Source organism: Dromiciops gliroides, chromosome 2 (genome assembly GCF_019393635.1).
Source record: "Dromiciops gliroides isolate mDroGli1 chromosome 2, mDroGli1.pri, whole genome shotgun sequence".
Lineage (NCBI taxonomy): Eukaryota > Metazoa > Chordata > Mammalia > Microbiotheria > Microbiotheriidae > Dromiciops > Dromiciops gliroides.
The window spans coordinates 73,311,960-73,332,126 of record NC_057862.1 but is presented as its reverse complement, the minus strand read 5'-3'; the positions used below and the strand labels follow the sequence as shown (position 1 = coordinate 73,332,126).

The 20,167-nt window shown below is 36.5% G+C and overlaps 1 protein-coding gene across 1 annotated transcript in view; it reads left to right on the top strand.

Moving 5' to 3' along the window:
• Positions 1-20,167, top strand: part of SHLD2 (shieldin complex subunit 2) — a 96,678-nt gene that overhangs the window by 59,009 nt on the left and 17,502 nt on the right. The window contains 6 exon segments of the mRNA XM_043980446.1: positions 1,110-1,217; positions 13,329-13,523; positions 17,515-17,555; positions 17,557-17,595; positions 17,597-17,623; positions 17,625-17,652. Coding sequence (XP_043836381.1) covers positions 1,110-1,217; positions 13,329-13,523; positions 17,515-17,555; positions 17,557-17,595; positions 17,597-17,623; positions 17,625-17,652 — 438 coding nt within the window.

Below are 20,167 nucleotides of genomic sequence, written 5' to 3'. Positions count from 1 at the left end.
AGAAACAACTGTGATATAAAAGCAAAAGACATCCATAACGTGTTTTGTGTTTTTGTTTTTTAAAGAAAAAGCATGGAGATGAGAAAAGAGCAGCCTAGTCAGATAAAATTATAAAGGCAGCCTAGGGTGGCCTCAAATCCCTGGCAAAGGACTTTGAATTTTAATCAGTAAGCATTAATTATAATAGCTACCATTTAGGTAGCTTTTTTTTTTTTTAAGTGAGGCAATTGGGGTTAAGTGACTTGCCCAAGGTCACACAACTAGTAAGTGTTAAGTGTCTGAGGCCGGATTTGAACTCAGGTCCTCCTGACTCCAGGACCAGTTCTCTATCCACTACACCACCTAGCTGCCCCTAGGTAGCATCTTGAAGATTTCCAGAGAATTGTACCTTATTTCATTTGACCTGACAAAGACCACCATGGGATACAAGTGGCATTATCTCTATTCAATGAATCTTAGATATGAATAGTAAATATTGAGAAGTTATTGGCATTGAGATGTTCATTGAACCTCTAGGAGTAAATAAGGTCACCTAAAGAGGATATAGAGGGGAACTCAAAACAGAACCACTTCCAAGGTAGGAGATAGATGATCCAGCAAAGGAAACTGACAAGCCACATTGGGTAAGAGAAAAACCAGCATAGAATAGTGTTTGTTCTGAGGAGGGATTGACTAGTGGTCAAAAGCCACATAAAAGTCAAGTAAGGTGAAGCTTGTGAAAAGGCTGTCTGACTTAGCAGTGGAGAAGTTTTGTTTGTTGTTAAGAATTATGGAGAATGTGGTGGTTGTAGGCATAGGAAGGAGCCAGAGGAAAAAGAAAAATTAAAGATAGTGATCAAAGCAGCAGCTCTGAAACTGATGGGAGGGAACAGGATCAAGGAACCCAGGAGAAGGGTTAGCCTTGGCAAGAAACCTCTGTCAGACTGGAGCAGGAAAAAAAAAAAAAAGAACGGGGGGGGCAAAGTAGAGGGGTTGTGACCTGAAATAATACTCAAATATGATCCCAATAGATTATGAACAGATATCTTGAAAGGAAAGGCATAGTTGGAAAGTGGTTAAGGGTTTCTAAATTCACTCAGTTGATGTTCTTTTGATTTCTTTTTTCCCAGATGTCACTATACACGATGACCAGTGGTATAGGGAAACAGTCCTACAGTCTACGTTTACCAGTCAATTATTGAATCTGGGGAGTTGCTCATCTGTCCAGCCTAAAGAATGTAAGATATATTATGAACATAATGGTCTGTTTGCCAGGTTCTTTGTACTTTTAAGTGACTAAAAATGGTACAGGAACTTTAATGCATTAGTCAGTGTTAGTATCATAACGGTCAGGGTTAAAAGACACATAACTCTTTTTTTAATAATATTTTTCCCAATTACATGTAAACATTTTTTTAACATTCTTTTTTTTTTGTCTGAATAAATATCTGGGGATGTTAGTGAATTCCAAGCTCAATACAAGTCAACATTGTGATATGATACCCAAGAATTCTTTTTTTTTTTTCCCCCGTGGGGCAATGGGGGTTAAGTGACTTGCCCAGGGTCACACAGCTAGTAAGTGTCAAGTGTCCAAGGCCGGATTTGAACTCAGGTACTCCTGAATCCAGGACCGATGCTTTATCCACGATACCCAAGAATTCTGATATAGTTTTTCCCCAATAATAATAATAAACATTTTTATTCAAAGTTTTGAGTTCCAAATTCTTTCACTTCTTCCTCTTTCCCGTCACTGGGGCAGTAAGCAATCACATATAGGTTATACATGTGCAATTATGTAAAACATTACCATATTCAGTCATTTTGTATAAGAAAACTTGAATAAAAGGGAAAAAAATGAAAGAAAGTGAAAAATAGCATGCTTCAGTCTTTGTTCAATCAATATCATTTCTTTCTTTGGAGGTAGATAATATGCTTCATCATTAGTCCTTTGGGATTGGCTTGGATCTTTGTATTGCCTAGAATAGTTAAGTGATTCACAGTTTTTCATCAAACAATATTGCTGTCACTGTGCACAGCAGTCTCCTGGTCCTCTCACTTCACTATACATCAGTTTATATAAATCTTTCTAGGCCTTTCTGAAATTGTCCTGTTTGTCATTTCTTATAGCACAATAATATTCCATAACAATCATATACTACAGCTTGTTTAGCCATTCCCCAATTGATGGGCATTCCTTTGATTTCCAATTCTTAGCCACCACAAAAAAGAGCTGCTATAAATATTTTTGTACAAATAGGTCTTTTTCTCTTTTTTGGGATGACTTTGGGATATAAACCTAGTAGTGGTATTGCTGGATCCAGGGGTATGCACACTTTTTTTTTTTCATATAAGGTATTTTATTTTTCCGTTATATGTAAAGATAGTCCTCAACTTTCGTTTATACAACCTTTACAATTTCAGATTTTTCTCCCTCCCTTCCCTCCCTCCCCCCTCCCCTAGACAGCAGGCAATCTGATATAGGTTATGTTAAGGGTTAAAATTCTAGCTAAACTGTCTAAAATATCTAATGAGTGGTCGCCAATAAATTATAAGCTTTAGCAAGAGTTAGACTTTTAAGCATTTATTAAGGAGAATAAGAATTTGGTAAAGAGAGAGAGAAAGGCCTAGATTCCTATCTATTAAAGGGAGAGCACATTTTTAGCTCCCTTCTCCGCCAGCGTCCCCAGGAAAGAGCGCGAGACTGAGTGCCAGTCTCTTCCTTCCTCCTCCCACTAGCCCGCGTCACTTCCTGACTCCTGGTCTTGCCCTCAAAGACCTTCCCTTCATGGGCAGAACTCTTCTACAGTAAGTATCCAGCAGGTGGCGTCATTCCAAACATTACAGTCCCCCCTGTTGTTCCTCAAGAAACAAAATGTTTCCTTGACGGAACAGTAAAAAGAATATAATAACTATTGCTAACTAATAATATGTGAACAACAATATAGAAAAGGAAGAGAGGAAAGTTTTGTCCAGAGGGGCGATTTTTTTTTGTCCTCATGAACCGACGCTTTGACATTAGTCCTGCAAAGGGAGGGCCTCTGCAGAGAATACATGTTACAGATGGTGTATATTATAACAGAAAGAGAAAAAAAACAACAAATCAAAACTGTTCATTTAAAGTCTCTGAAAGTCTTTTCTCAGATGTCCTCTAGGTGTAGTCATGGAATGGAAGTCTTTTCAGGGGTTGATGTGTGGATGCTGGTAATCAGCCAGGAAAATTTCCTACAAAATTGAGCTTAACACAACTTTAAAATAGCTTTGTCAATAATCAAATCAAACAATGAAAGTTCTCAAAAACATGTCTAAGGGAATTCAGAATCTTAGTTGTTACACATGAAACATATAATAAAACAAAAATTAAAACATTCTTTAAAATTATAATATTACTATAGTCCCCCCTCATGGAGGGTAATTGAGAAGACAATTGCTGCGATATTAATTAATAAAAATAATTTTTATCTTTGTTTTATCACTTTTTGCATCATCTGCCTAATTATCCTCATGCCATTATGAGAAATTAAAAAATCTAATATAATTGGTAACAGGTGTCAAGGCCAAATTCAACACTGTTATTTATCATGACACCTGAGATAATTATGGGGGTTACCATAAAAGAACAGAGAAATGATGGGATATGAGCATTCCCACACTTGAGCAATATGTACTGTCCATGCAGTATGCCAGGCTTAAAATAGGTGGATGGAATATATGTCCATGCCACCAAACATATTGGAGGAAACTGAGTCAGACTTAATCAGATGCATGGGATTGAGATGTCCATGGCATCAGGCATATAGGAGGGAGCATAGAAGCCAGGTGTAGAAGTGAGATGGGTGGGATCAATACTTCCAGCCATCTGTACAATATTGTGGGGAAAAATAAAATAAAATATTAAACCAAGAGAATCCAACCTCAACATTTGTCAAAAGCCGTTCCCTCGGCCATACCTTGACTTCATGCATGTCTCCCCTCATGTGACAGTTCAGTGTCTGCTCTTGCACGTATTCCTCTTGTGATTGGACTGGCATCTGATAACTCAGAATAAAGGCAATTAATGTCTTAAATGATAAGTTCCCATAATCCAAGTCTCATATGGATTTAAAAATTGAGGATAATAAATGATTGCAAAAAATGTGAATACATCTTGACTCAGAACACAATATATAATTATGCAACAATTTCAAATAATACCCCTTTTTTGTACTTAGTATACAATTACCTTTGTGAAAAATCAGAACATATTTAAATACAAGTTAAAGCACAACAGAATCTCAAAGAAAACTTTTTTTTTGAAAAAAGAAAACTTTTACAAATGTTCCCCTCTTTTTTTTTTTTTGAATATGCTTATCAAAAATAATACTTCTAGAATCAATTTACACTTGCCATGGCAACCAATTTGCCAGGGAAATGCTTTGAAGAGTTTGATCAAATAATCAGTTGAGAAAAAATAACAAAAACAAACAACTCAGAACATGGGAGCACAATACTCCTAGAATTAACATTGTATTATGAAATCAAAACCATCTTGCAATTTTTAAAAATTAGATAAATGTATAGAAGAAAATACACATGGAACAATAAAAGACAGTGAAATTCAAACTAAGGAAATCTAAATGAGCATGAACTTAATATTAATGAGTATTACAAAATATAAACTTGATCGCATGACTATAAAAAGCTTTTACAAATATTCTCCTTGTTTTAGAAACTAAGTATAAGACACAATCTCAAAAGCATTAAAATCTCTATGAAAATAAACCTATACCATTAATTCCAAAATGTATATGTAATAGCATAGAAATCCTATGTAACCTCTGAACTGACATTAATAATCTGAGTGAATTCAGAACACTCTTGATTCCGATATCTAAAATCCCCAATACTCATATCAATACCTTGCTGCTTACTTCTACATTTCTGTACAATATATATCCTTCCATGCCAAAAGAAGCATTGTCTTGAACTATGTTGATGATTGTCATTCTTATTCAGCTTAAGTTTTTCTTCTTTAACCCCTCTATATTGTCTGTCAGTCTTTTCACCATACAAATGCTTTATAAGATTACTAATTAAAGACAAAAGCAGGTTAGCAAAATTATGAACAAAACGAGCATATCTGGAATTTAAAGAGTTTTCTAAGATTGTCTCAAAAGCACAGCCAGGATGGGGAAGGGCTGAGCCTGAAGCTGCAAATGCAGGTAGAAAAAGTTGCGCATGCGCATCAGATCTCTGGACTTCCCAGGCAGGGGAAGCAATGGGCTTGGCCATGTGAGGAGTAGAGGGTGGGGTCTGGAGAGGAGGGGAGGGACCAGAGCAATTTGAATCAGACTTGATTTTGAACTCAGGCCTGGATTCCTCTTCCCCCACTTTGCCTCCAGGTGCTAGGGGATTAAAAGCTTCTAGAGGGTGGGTCATTGCCTCCAGGCATGCAAAATTAGAGCAACAATTACTGTTAGAACTGGGAAAAGCTGCAGGAATCTCTTCAGGTTTCTCTGAAAAAGCATGGTTGGGAGAGGGAGAGATATTTCCTTGTGTGAGTAAGTTGCTGGCTCTTCTAACAAAAATAAAAAGAAAAATAGAAAATCCACAAAAACAAAGCATTAACATGATCTTATCTCCCATTTGTCTGGTTAAACAGACTAAAATCAAAAATAGGATAATTAGGGAGTTTAAAAGGTCCATTTGAAAAAATTTAAAGGGAAAACACCAGGCAATTCAGCAGTACTTAAGATTTAAAGGGTTAGGGTAGGGAAAATTTCTTACCCAACCAGAAGATCAGAAGTGAGGTTCAGCTTTCCTCTTCGTGGTCAGCCATCTGTTAAGGGTTAAAATTCTAGCTAAACTGTCTAAAATATCTAATGAGTGGTCGCCAATAAATTATAAGCTTTAGCAAGAGTTAGACTTTTAAGCATTTATTAAGGAGAATAAGAATTTGGTAAAGAGAGAGAGAAAGGCCTAGATTCCTATCTATTAAAGGGAGAGCACATTTCTAGCTCCCTTCTCCGCCAGAGTCCAGAGGAAAGAGAGCGAGCCTGAGTGCCAGTCTCTTCCTTCCTCCTCCCACTAGCCCGCGTCACTTCCTGACTCCTGGTCTTGCCCTCAAAGACCTTCCCTTCATGGGCAGAACTCTTCTACAGTAAGTATCCAGCAGGTGGCGTCATTCCAAACATTACAGTTATATCTATATATCTATATACATATACATATACATATATATATATATACACACACACACATATATATATATATACACATAATAACATTAATCCTATTTCTGCATTAATCCTGTTACAAGAGAAAAATGAGAGCAGTGATGCAAAACCTCAAAAAAAAAAAAAAGCACCCAAAACAAAAGAAATAGCATGGTTCAATCAGCATCTATACTCCACAGTTCTTTTTTTTTTTTTTCCTTGGATTTGGAGATCCTCTTCCATCACGAGTTCCCTGGAACTCTTCTGTGCCATTGCATTGGTGAGAAGAATATAGTCCATCACAGTAGATCAACACTCAGTGTTGATGATACTGTGTACAATGTTCTTCTGGTTCTGCTCATCTCACTCATCATCAGCCCACGCAAGACCCTCCAGGTTTCTCTGAACTCCTCCTGCTCATCATTTCTTACAGCACAATAGTATTCCATTGTATTCATATACCACAACTTGTCCAGCCATTCCCCAATTGATGGGCACCCCCTCAACTTCCAATTCCTTGGTATGCACACTTTTATAGCCCTTTGGCCATAGTTCCACATTGCTTTCCAGAATGATTGGATCAGTTCACAACTCCACCAGCAGTGCATGAGAGACAACAGATAAACTAACCTTTTCAGGAAATGGGCTTTGTAATGGGATTCATTAGGATGTTTGTTTGGGGAGTGTGTCAAAATGTTAAAAAAAAAAAAAAGGGGGGGACAGCTAGGTGGCACAGTGGATAAAGCACTAGCCCTGGATTCTGGAGGACTAGAGTTCAAATCTGGCCTCAGACATTTGACACTAGCTATGTGACCTTGGGTAAGTCACTTAACCCTCATTGCCCCACAACAAAAACCAAAATGGTTTAAAAAAAAAACAACTTTAAAAATGTAAAATGTATATTAACGGGGGCAGCTAGGTGGTGCAGTGGATAGAGCACTGGCCCTGGAGTCAGGAGTACCTGAGTTCAAATCCGGCCTCAGACACTTAACACTTACTAGCTGTGTGACCCTGGGCAAGTCACTTAACCCCAATTGCCTCACTAAAAAAACAAACAAACAAACAAACAAAAAATGTATATTAACAAATTGGTTTCACTATAATTTTTTGTTCTATTTTTGTTAATATAGATGGAAATTAACATTTTTACAAATTTGTTGAAATCAAATTTCTTTTAGAAAGAATAATAAAAAATAAGGGAAAGAAAAATATTTCTAGAACAATTAGAATAGTTTTTATCCTATAGATTCTAAAACTTTATAAAATGATATATTTTTATTTTTTAATAGCATTTTATTTTTCTATTTACATGGAAACATTCATTTTTCAACATTCATTTTTGTAAAATTTTGAGTTCCAAATTTGTCTCCCTCTCTCTGTTCCTTCCCCCCTAACAAGCTAGCAAGCAATCTGATATAGGTTATACATTATAAGAAATGATATTTTTTAAACCTACATTGCTTTTTCAACTCTTTAATTTGCAGGTTATGTACAATATATGATCCTCTTTTTTCCATATGAACTTTTGGATATGCTCCACCTTAAAAACTGCCTTGAAAGTTATTGACCTTTTATGCAGATCACTGCACCATACTTTAGACCATGATTGGTTTTTCTATTTTGTGTAAACTTTTCCAGTAGTTAGGTTTCTGGAGACGGGTGGTTAGATTTAGTTAGTCAGAGGGTTTGAAACTTTAAATACGGTGATCCTTTATACAATGTGTGCCAAAAGTCTAAGTATAGATTTTTAAACTATTAAAGCATAACACCTGCACTAGAACTTTTGGGACATTGTGTGTGTGTGTGTGTGTGTGTGTGTGTGTGTGAGAGAGAGAGAGAGAGAGAGAGAGAGAGAGAGAGTTAGAGAGAGAGAGAGAGAGAGAGAGAGTTAGAGAGTTTAAAAATTCACAGAAGTGGGGCAGCTAGGTGGCGCAGTGGATAGAGCACCGGCCCTGGATTCAGGAGGATCTGTGTTCAAATCTGCTCTCAGACACTTGACACTTACTAGCTGTGTGACCCTGGGCAAGTCACTTAACCCTCATTGCCCTGCCCCTCCAAAAAATTCACAGAACCTTGATCAAGCTATAATAGTTTAATACCTTATTAGTCCAGATTTAACCCACCCTAAATATACTAACACCTTCCCCATGAGACTTCTTTGAAATGGAAAAAAAAATTTAGGTGTATTAATTAGCACAGTACTTTAAGGCTTCATGATTTTGTCAGTGTGACAATCCCCTCCATCAACAGAGATTGCAGCCCTTTTACAATTTAGTAGATGGTCTTCAAGAGTTAAACTGTGGCTCTATATCCTGCTTTGGGGTAAACCTCTCTGAGGCTCATTAGTGAGACACATTTTTAGATGACACATATTGTCTGTCTCTAGGACTCTATTTGAAGACTTTCTAGTTTTACTTGCCAAAAATGCCCTTTAAAACCCAAAGTTAACCTCCACTCAGTGAGGCATAAAAGTTAGGATTTTAGTGGAGCATATAGATATATAACTAACACTGTTTATAGGCTGCACTGTTTATTTTAAATCAAATTTGAAGGGGAGAAATGTAACCTACAAAATTATGGTAATTTTTAAAAAGGAACAATCTGTACCAGCTTTTAGTTAAAGATATATTATAACTAATAAATGAGGCTTTTTTTTTTGACAGGACAATGAGGGTTAAGTGACTTGCCCAGGGTCACACAGCTAGTAAGTGTCAAGTGTCTGAGGCTGGATTTGAACAGGTCCTCCTGAATCCAGGGCCAAGTGTTTTATCCACTGCACCACCTATCTGCCCCTAGTTGAGGCTTTTGAATAACAAAAGAAATACTGGAAGAAAATGGGGGCTATAATAAAATTCACCTCTATTGTTCTTTATCCAGGCAAAACCAATTTTATAAATTTTCCCTACAGGTGGCAGCACTTGAACAGTTTGGTTTTTGGCTCAGTCCTTAGTAGCATTTAGAAATAAATACATTGTTGTTGCAGAGTAAAATTAAGTATAATTTGGAAACATGAGAATTGCAGAATCTTAGAGATGAAAGGCATATTCAAGGCCATCTAATCCAAAGCATTTCTGAAAAAGAATTCCATCTATAACATATGTGGCAAATGGTCATCTGACATTTGCTCAAAGACTTTCAGGGAGGGAAATTCATTACCTCCCAGGTAGCCGAACTTTCAGATGGGCCTACAAGTGATCTTGACTTCACTTCCTCTTTGCCAATTTTGTTCCATTTGTTTCTATTGTTTCTAGTCCAGTGATTATTCTCCAAGAAAATTAGTGATCCATGATTAATGTTCTCATGCAAATTTAGGCATAAAAAATACTTTTTCACAAAAATCCTTCAAAGAGCTCCCTTTACAACACCTGAACTGGATTTGAGAATTAGAAGAGACTTCACTGGCCTTCCAGCCCAACATCTCAGCATCTTCAGGAATCCCTTCTATTACATCCCTAACAGCCAACGTTCATTTATTTGAAATATGTCATGAAATTCTTTTGCATTCTCTTTTCATGAGAAAGAAAGAAATGGCAACTAAGCAAGCTTATTCCAGGAATTTTCTTTAAAAGGCAATCTGCTGGGGCAGCTAGGTGGTGCAGTGGATAGAGCACTGGCCCTGGATTCAGGAGGACCTGAGTTCAAATCCGACCTCAGACTCTTAACACTTACTAGCTGTGTGACCCTGGGCAAGTCACTTAACCCCAATTGCCCCGCAAAAAAAAAACAAACAGGCAATCTCCAGAGCATTTCATAGGGTTATCTACCCTACTATATAGTAAATATTGACTATCATGAGAACAACCTTCTATGGTAGTAGATAGTGACTATACTATAGTGTGTTCAGTAGAGATTCTGCTGTGTCTTATTATAATTGTTTGAAAATTATCAACATTTAAAAAATGATAATCCACTTATCATTTATTCCTTGATTTATCATCAAGGGACAATAAGAAGTAACTGACATTTTGAGCCCAATTGTGAATTATGTGGCTTGATTCAAGGAAAGCCATATATAACTTAGAGCAGCCTTTGTAAATGATTTTAATGTGCTCAATGAATGCCAGATATTACTACTGTTGTTATTGTTGTTATTATGAATAAATGTGAATTTATTATAAAATCATAAATGTTTTACTGCATTCACTAAAAATCTATATTCCATCATCCATTAAAAAAAAGAAAAGAAACAGAACAACTTCACCTGACTTTACTTTGTTCATTAGATCTGAAGCCAAGGCATTAACTAAAATAAACCTAAAGATAGCTTTAAAATACTTTTATTTCAGAAACAAATGATTTTCACTTGGTATTATAAACAGAGTACTCAGTATTCAGACATTGTAATGAGGATATATAGCAATGTTCCTGTTATAGTTAAGTAATATCTACAAAATCTAAAAATTTGATTATTGTCTTTATTTCAAGATAACATGAATATATATTATTTCATTATTATCTCCCTTGGTAATTTACACACTTTCCATTAGAATAGGTTGAGGTGCAGTCTAGAAAGCTGCATACCATAAAGTGAGTACTTTATACCAAAAATATTATTTTAGCCATCAGTAAAATGTTTATTGGGACATAGTTCATACCCCCAAATAACAAAAATTCTAATTAGGTATGATATACAAATAACAGTATAAGACAACAATGTAATATCATAAAGTAATATATATCAATTGCTGAATGAAAGGTATTAACAATAAGAGCTATAATATATTGCCATATGAAAAAATGCTCTAAAATCACTATTCATTAGAGAAATGTAAATTAAAACAACTCTGAGGTACCACCTCACACCTATCAGATTAGGTAATATGACCAAAAAGGAAAATAATAAATGTTGGAGAAGCTGTGGAAAAATTGGAACACTAATGCATTGTTGGTGGAGCTGTGAACTGATTCAACCATTCTGGACAGCAATTTGGAACTATGCCCAAAGAGCTATGGGACTGTTCATACCCTTTGACCCAGTAATACCACTACTAGGTCTGTATCCCAAAGAGATCATAGAAGAGGAAGGATCCACATCTACAAAAATACTTACAGCAGGGGGCAGCTAGGTGGTGGAATGGATGAAGTATCAGCCCTGGATTCAGGAGGACCTGAGTTCAAATCTGGCCTCAGACACTTGACACTTACTAGCTGTGTGACCCTGGGCAAATCACTTGATCCTCATTGCCCCACCCCCAAAAATATTTATAGCAGCTCTCTTTGTGGTGTCAAAAAATTGGAAATTGAGGGAATGCCCATCAATTGGGGAATGGCTAAACAAGTTGTGGTATATGAACGTAATGGAATACTATTGTGCTGTAAAAAACAATGAGCAGGAAGTTTTCAGAGAAACCTGGAAGGACTTACATGAACTGATGCTGACTGAGAGGAACAGAACCAGGAGAGCATTGTACACAGTAACAGCAACATTATATGATGATCAACTGTGATAGACTTGGCTCTTCTCAGCAGTGCAATGATCCAAAACAATTTCAAAGGACTCATGATAGAAAATGTTCTCCATATCCAGAAAAAAGAACTGTGGATTCTGAATGCAGATTGAATCATACTATTTCTACTTTTGGGCTGGTTTTTTCCTTCTTTTTTTGAGGTTTTTCCCTTGTGCTTTGATTCTTCTTTCACAATATGACTAATGCAGAAATATGTTTAATGTGATTGTTCATATATAACCTATATTAGATTGCTTTCCATCCCAGGGAGGGAAGGGAGGGTGGGAGAAAAATTTGTAACTAAAAATCTTATGAAAACAAATGTTAAAAACTATCCTTACATGTAACTGGGAAATAATAAAATACTTAAAAAACATACAGTAAGAGCTATAAATTCAAAGAGAAGGAGAAACCATTATGAGTTGGAAGGATTAGGAAGATGTCATGAAAGGGGAGAGACTTCAACTGGATATTATAAGATTTGGGGGGGAGGGAGAACAGTAATTTAGGTTATTCTAGGTGGGCATAAGGCATATTCAGGACATAGTGAGTAGACTCTTCCAGAGTGGAGGTTTGCATTGATTAATTTGTAGACACTTAAAAAAATTATTTATTTGACTTTTTCCCCATAAAAGTATTTTATTATTTTCCAGTTACATGTGGAGATGGTCTGCAACATTTGTTTTTTATAAGATTTCCAGTTTAAATTTTTTCTCCTTCCCTTCCCCCTCCCCAAGACAGCAAGCAATTCGATATAGGTTATATATGTACAATCACATCAAATATATTTCTGCATTAGTCATGCTGTCGAAGAAGAATCAGAGCAAAAGGGGAAAACCTCAAAAAAAAAAAATAGGGATAGTATGGTTCAATATGCATCCAGATTCCACAGTTGTTTTTTTCCCCCTGGATTTGGAGAGCATTTTTCATCATTAGTCCCCTGTAACTATCCTGGACCATTGTATTGCTGAGAAGAGTCAAGTGTATCACAGTTGATCAACACACAATGTTGTTGATACTGTGTATGTAGACACTTTTGAATGCTAGGCTTAGTAATTTGAATGTTATCCAGTGGGCTAGCCACTGAAGATGGGTACTAATGATGTTTTAAGGAGATTAATCTGGTGATGATGCATAGGATAGATTGAGGGATTAGAAAGACTACAGGCAGAAAGATTAAAATTAAGAAGTTGTTGCTATAGTCTTAGTGTGAGAATAATAAGTGTCTCAACTAGGCTGGTAACAGTGGAGATGAGAGATACCTGAGGAGTAAAAGAACAATAAATTGTCAAGGAACAATTAAAAGTAACTGAAATTTTGAGCCTGATCGTAAGTTAAAAGAAATTGGAAAGGGGGCAGCTAGGTGGCGCAGTGGATAAAGCACCGGCCCTGGATTCAGGAGTACCTGAGTTCAAATCTGGCCTCAGACACTTGACACTTACTAGCTGTGTGACCCTGGGCAAGTCACTTAACCCCCATTGCCCTGCAAAAAAAACAAAAAAAAGAAATTGGAAAGTCAGGATTAGAAACCAGTTTTATTTATTTAAGTTCAAGGCTTTAGTTTCATATTTAAGCTGAACTGAATATTCTATAATAAGAGTAGTACTAATGTAGTTCAGAACACAGAAATAGGATCATTTACTTTTTGTCTAATATTGCACAGTCAAAATACAGTTCTGATGTTTCCATCATCTTTATGCTTTTTTTTTAGACTCCAGTAAAGTCAGTGTTACAGTTCTTCAAGATTTATTGAGATATATCTCTTCAAAGTATTCCTACATTGTAAATCTCCCTTTCAGACATCCTCAGAAATTGGAAAGTATACAGTATGTAGAATTGGACCAGCTTCAGCCAAACACATTAGTCCATTCAATACTAAAAGTTGTCAGTATCACAGCACTAACAGGTAAGTCATCTTGTAGTCCTTTTTTGGAAAGGTTGATAATGGCGCTTTCTCAAGAATCAAGATTTTTCAAGCATATGATAAAAATCTACATTAAGGAAGCTTTATGGTCACATGATATTAAAATGTAACCTATAGGTTATCTTCAGACCAGAGAACAGGCCAGGCAAGAGTAAAACCTGCCCTTCCTCAAACCAAAACACCTGGGGCCCTCTGAAGCTGGGAGAAATAGTGGAACTGAAAAGCAGGGCCCCCCAGTGGAGAGTTTAAAGTCAAATAAAAGATGAGCAAGCAAAGAAAGGTCAGAATTATAGAAAGCTTCTTCAGTGACAAGGAAGATCAAGGGGCACCATCAGATGAAGAAATCAACCACAGGGCCCCTCCATCTAAAGCTTCCAAGAAAAATATGAACTTTGAAGAGAAAGTAGGAGAGATGGAAGGAAGATGTAGAGAGAGAGGAAGGAAAGAATGGAAAAAGAAATGAGAGCGATGCAGCAGAGTCATGAGAAAAAAGTCAACAGTTTGAAAAGCCAAATGGAAAAGGAGATAAAAAAACTCTGATGAAAATAATTGCCTAAGAATTAGGATTGAACAAATGGAAGCTAGTGACCTTAAGAGAAACCAAGACACAAATCCAATTGAATGAAAAAATAGAGGGCAATGTGAAATCTCTCCTTGGAAAAACAGCTGACCTGGAAAATAAATACAGGAGAGATAATTTGAAAATCATTGGACTACCTGAAAACCATGACCAAAACAAGAGCTTAGACACCATCCTCCAAGAGATTGTGAGGGGAAATTGCCCTGATATTCTAGAAGCAGAAACTAAAATAGAAATTGAAAGAATCCACTGATCACCTCCTGAAAGAGATCCCGAAAGGAAAACCTCTAGGAATATTATAGCCAAATTCCAGAACTCCCAGGTCAAGGAGAAAATACTGCAAGCAGCTAGAAAAAGGGAATTCAAATACTGTGGAGCTCCAATAAGGATAAAGCAAGATCTAGCAGCTTCTACATTAAAGGACTGGAAGGCATGGAATATGATATTACAGAGGGCAAAGGAACTGGGACTAAAGCCAAAAATCATGTACCCAGCAAAACTGAGTATAATCTTTCAGAGGAAAAAATGGGACTTCAATGAAAAAGAGGACTTTCAGGCATTTGTAATGAAAAGACCTGAACTGAATAGACAATTTGACTTTCAAATACAACACCCTGGAGAATCATAAAAAGGTAAACAGGATAAAGACTTCATGAGGGACATTAAAAGTTTAAACTGTTTACAGTCATACATGAGAAAATAATACTTCCAACTCATAAGAACTTTTTCAGCAAGGAATACACAGAGGACACAGGTCTGAACTGAATATAAAGGGATGGTATTTGTAAAGCATTTATTTTTTGGGTATCCTTGTTCTTTGTGGAGCAAACAGGGTGGGTTTTATGGTGTCTTGGGCCAGGGAGGAATAGACTGGGAGAGGGGAGAAGGGAGAGGTGGAATGGGGAGAGGTAACTCACATGAAGGAAACAAGAAAAAAGTCTATGGAGGGGAGGGGAAGAGGGGGAAGGAGAGGGGGAGTGAGTGAACCTCACTATCATCAGAATTGGCTCAAAGAGGGAATAACATACATACTCAAGTGGGTATAGTAATATATTTTTGCTCTGAGGAAAAGTGGGAGGAAAAGGAGATGGGGGGGTGGGGAGAAGAAGGGAAGGGAAGTTTGGGGGAGGGAGCTGTAAAAAACAAAACACCTTCGAGGAAGGTGAAGATGTTCTGCATAATACCACATGTATGACATATATTGAATTACTTGATTTTATAGGGAGAGTTGAGGAGGGAGGGAGAAAGAAAAATTTAGAAAACATTATTAGCTCAAAGGCCTTAACCTCATCAGAGTGGGCTCAAGGAGGGAATAACACACACACCCAATTGGGAAGAGTAAGCTATTTAACCCTACAGGAAAGTAGGAGGGGAAGAGGATAAGGAGGGAAGGGTGAATGAAGGGAGGGTAGAGCTGGGGAGGGGGCAGTTAGTAGCAAAACACTTTTGAGGAGGATTAGGGCAAAATAAGACAGACAATAGAGTAAATATCATTGGAAGGGAATGGGATGAAGGGAAATAGTTATGATGATTGACTACAATGTCAAAACGTATGATACCAGGGCAGCTAGGTGGTGCAGTGGATAGAGCAACTGGCCCTGGAGTCAGGAGGACCTGAGTTCAAATCCGGCCTCAAACCCTTGACACTTACTAGCTGGGTAACCCTGGGCAAATCACTTAACCCCAATTGCCTCACCAAAAATTAAAAACAAAAAACAAAAAACACACACACGAAAAACATATGGTACCTACTCTTCTGGGCTATTGTGAAGAAAATTCTCTGTAAAGTTCAAGGTACTATATAAAAATTATGATGAACAGGAGGCTATCAGAAAAACCTGGAAAGACCCACATGAACTGAAGCCCAGAGAAATGTACTGTATACAAAATAACAGCATTAGTGTAAGATGATCTGCTGGGAAGCATGTGGTTATTTTCAGCAAGGCAATGATCCAATATAACTCTGAAGAACTTATGAAAATTGCAGTCTATCTACAGAGAAAGAACTGATGGTATCTGAAAACAGACTGAACCACTTTTTTTTTTTGACAATTCCTTAATCTGAATAAAATAGAAAAAAATGTAACCTATAAAAATGGAAGTAAAAATTGAAAATGCAATGTGTGTGTTTTAAAGTAGATTTTTTATTTGTATCTTGTTTTTATATTGTCTAGATTTTCCTTGCTTCCCTTCCAGAAGCTCTCCCTTATAGCAAAGATTTTTTTAAAGAGGGGAAAATTAAACAAATGTGTCCAAAAAAATCTCCTGTACATAATGTTCATGTTTGTGCTCCCTCCAACACATCTGCAAAATAGTGGAGTAGGCCTCTTTTCTTCTCTCCATATCTCTTCTTTGAGATCAAGCTTGCTCTTTACAGTTTTGCAAAATTTCATTTTCAATTGTTTTGTGTTCTTTCAGTTTGCATTGATGTTATTTGTATTCTCTTCCTGTCTTGCCTTACTTTACTCTGTATCAGTTCTTTCCATGCTTCTCTGTATTCATGATGTTTACTGGTTTTTACAGTACAGTAATATCCCATTGCATTCCTGTACCAGTGTTTTATTTTAAGCCATTCCCTAGTCATTTGCATCTACTTTTTTTTTCAAGTTATCAAGTCAGTCATTTATTAAGCACCTACTGTATGCCAGGTACTGTGCTAAGAGCTAGAGACAAAGTAAAGCAAAATATACTCACTTCTCTCGAGGAGCTCACAGTCTTAAGTGGGGAAGACAACATGCAAACACAACTATGAAAACAAAATAAATACAGAATAAATTAGAGAGAAAAAGGCACTTAAAAGTAAGGAGGATCAGGAAAGGCTTCTTGGCAGAGATTTGAAGGAAGCCGGGAAGTATAGAAGAGGAGAGAGTGAGTTCTAAGCATGGGAGACAGCCATTTAAAATGCCCAGAGTTGGAGGATGGATCATCATTCTAGTTCTTTGCTACCACAGAAAGTGCTGCTATTAATGTTTTGGTGTATATGGAACTTTTCTTTTTTTAGTGACTTCCTTGGAGTAAATGCCTAGCAGCAGAATCTCTAGGTCCAAGGGTATGGACATTTAAGTCACTTTATATGCATAAGTACAGATTGCTTTACAAAATGGTTGTACTAAGTAATACCTCCATCAGCAGTGCATTAGTGTGAAAAAAAGTATGTCTATTCTACTTTTTTAAAAAATTGTTTTAGTCAAGTGACTTAATCAGTTACACAGCTAATAAGTCACACAGCTGGACTTGAACTCAGGCCCTCCTGATTCCCAGGGCTTATGCTCTCTCCACTGTGCCACTTAAGCTGCCCCTTGTATAATCTACATTTGAGTTGTTATAGACTTAGGAAAATGAGAAAATGTTCTATTAAGTCAAATAAAACTAATACTCTTGTTGCTTTTCCAGAGGCAGTATATGGTTACAGAGGACAGAAGCAAAGAAAAATTACTTTTAACAGTAGAACAGGTCCAAGACCGACATTTTACCACTTGTATTATGGGGTCCTGGAGCAGCCCTGGTACTCAGAGCTTCAAAGAAAGAAGGGTAATGTACCAGACTTTTTTTTTTTCAACTTAATAACACTATTTGAATGGTTAATGCTGGGTGTGAGTTAAAGAGGAAAATAAAGTTCTGTTCTATAATTATTCTGTGAACATACCCTATTAATTTTGAAGTAGAAAAATAATTGTGGTCCTAAAAATCCTCTTTATTGTTGAGAAAATAAAAATTTATAGGGGCATACAATAATGCTATGCCATTTATATCTTTTTTTTTTTTAGTGAGGCTTAGCCTCCAGATTATATCCTTTAAAGTATCTAAATATTGAGATTATGTCTCTATATGCAGGTACAGTGTGCTAAAAATATAAACTGTTTGGTATACATGCTACTTTGATTGTAAGTTAAACTTTTTTAGAGTACATAAAGTATTCACTTTTTTTTTTTTTTGGTGAGGCAATTAAGGTTAAGTGACTTGCCCAGGGTCACACAGCTAGTAAGTGTTAAGTGTCTAAGGCTGGATTTGAACTCAGGTTCTCCTGACTCCAGGGCTGGTGCCTTATCCACTGCGCCACCTAGCCGCCCCCCAAGTATTAACTTTTAAAAAATTAATTCTGAACTTTAAAAAAAATGAACATTTCCTCAGAAAAAGAGTATTATATATGAAATTTTGGGTTTCTATTACATATGTTTCTATTACATGTATTACATACATTCTATTACATACAGCTTTTGTTTTTTTAAGAATAAATAATACATTTAGTTTGTTACTTTCACAGCTATTCTGCTTGTGTTTCCTTCCTGACTTCTCTACATTTTAAAGTGTTTTTATGACCTTTTTTTCTTTCTTTCTTTCTTTTTTTTTGCGGGGGGGGGCAGGAGGAGATCTGGTGGAGGAACCCTATTACTGTCTTCCCTTCCTCCATCCCCATAGTCCTTTCTCTCTTTAATCCTTCTAATAAATAAACATAGTTAAGCAAAAAAAAAAATCCATCTGTCGACCATGTCTGTTTTTCATGTATGCTTCATTCTGCACCTTGGGAGAATATATCCCCTCACCTCTCGGGAGGAGGATAGTGTGCTTCATCATCAGTCCTCTAGGACCACTATTGATCATGGCATCAATCAGTGTTCAACGTTTTTATCTTTTCAGTATTGTTGTTTACTGTATAGATTATTATCCTGGTTCTTCTCATTTCATACAGTCTTCCCAGGTTTCTCAGAAACGGTTTCTTTCATCATATCTTGTCACTCAGTAATAATCCGTTACGTCCATATACTATAATTTGTTTAGCCACCCTCCAATTAATAGAGAGTTCATCTCCCGGTCTTTGCTACTACAGAAAGAGCTTCTACAAATATTTTTGCATATAGAAATCATCTTGCTCTCTCTCTGATCTTTTTGAGGTATAGACCTAATAGCAGTATCACTGAGTCAAAAAGAATATACATAGTTTTTAGTGACTTTAGGGGCCTTGTTCCAAATTGCTTTTCAGAATGGTTGGCCTGGTTCCACAGTTCCATCAAGAGTGTACTAGTATTCTCATTTATTAATTCTTTGAAGCTACTAGGATAATTTAAAAAAATTTATGCACAAAGCCAATGATTTTCAATGTGTAGTCATGTTTAAAATATGAACTATACCTGCATTTTTAGTTCTGGCATGAATGAATCATATTAAAAACAAGTCATACTTCATTGATATTAAGAACAGTGCTTTTCTTCCTTTTTGTTCTGGTGAAGTTTTTCTGGTTTATAATAAGTGGGAATGGTGAGTACAAATGGCCTGTCCCTTCCTTTTACCCCCTGATCTCTAGACCGAGACAGTTTGCAAACCACTGTATCATCCCACTGTCTTTCCTGGAAAGGGTTAATGGCTGTCTCCAAATACTGAACTTAAACCCTGTTGAATAGTTACCCCAAAATAAGGCTTGGGACCATCTTCTTTTAATGATTAACAAGGAATACCTAGAATGTTAGATATCCAATTCAGAAAAAAAATTATGTTGAGATCAAATGTTTATGCTATGTCAATGAGAATTGTTTGCCAGTTGTGAAATCAAATATCTTCCACTGGTAGACAAGCCCTGACCATTTGATCCCAACCTAAAAGCCCAGACCATGAGTCTGATGGATGCTCCCAAAATGTGGGTCATCACATAGCCAGATAATCACATGATGGACGTTCTTTTAAGGATAATAAGGGTTCGCATTATTTGTCCACAAACCCTCTCCAGAGAGGGGGTTTGTACCCTATTTCATTTAATATTAAAAAATAATCAGACAGTTGAAATACAAAGATTTTCCCAATATTCATTTAATAAGTATTTATGAAATGCTTACTATACAAGACATTGTGTTCATATCATGTAGTTTTAAAATAACAGATTCAAGAGAGCTTCCTACCTAAGCAGTTCTGTTATGATATGTGCATACAACAGTCAAGATGTTTCCATTTTCAGAATTTCTTAAACTCTATTTTGTTTTGCTCCAAGAATACAAACTCCCATTCAAATACTGTATCACATTTCAATGGTGATTAGAAAAAATAGAAGAGCTGA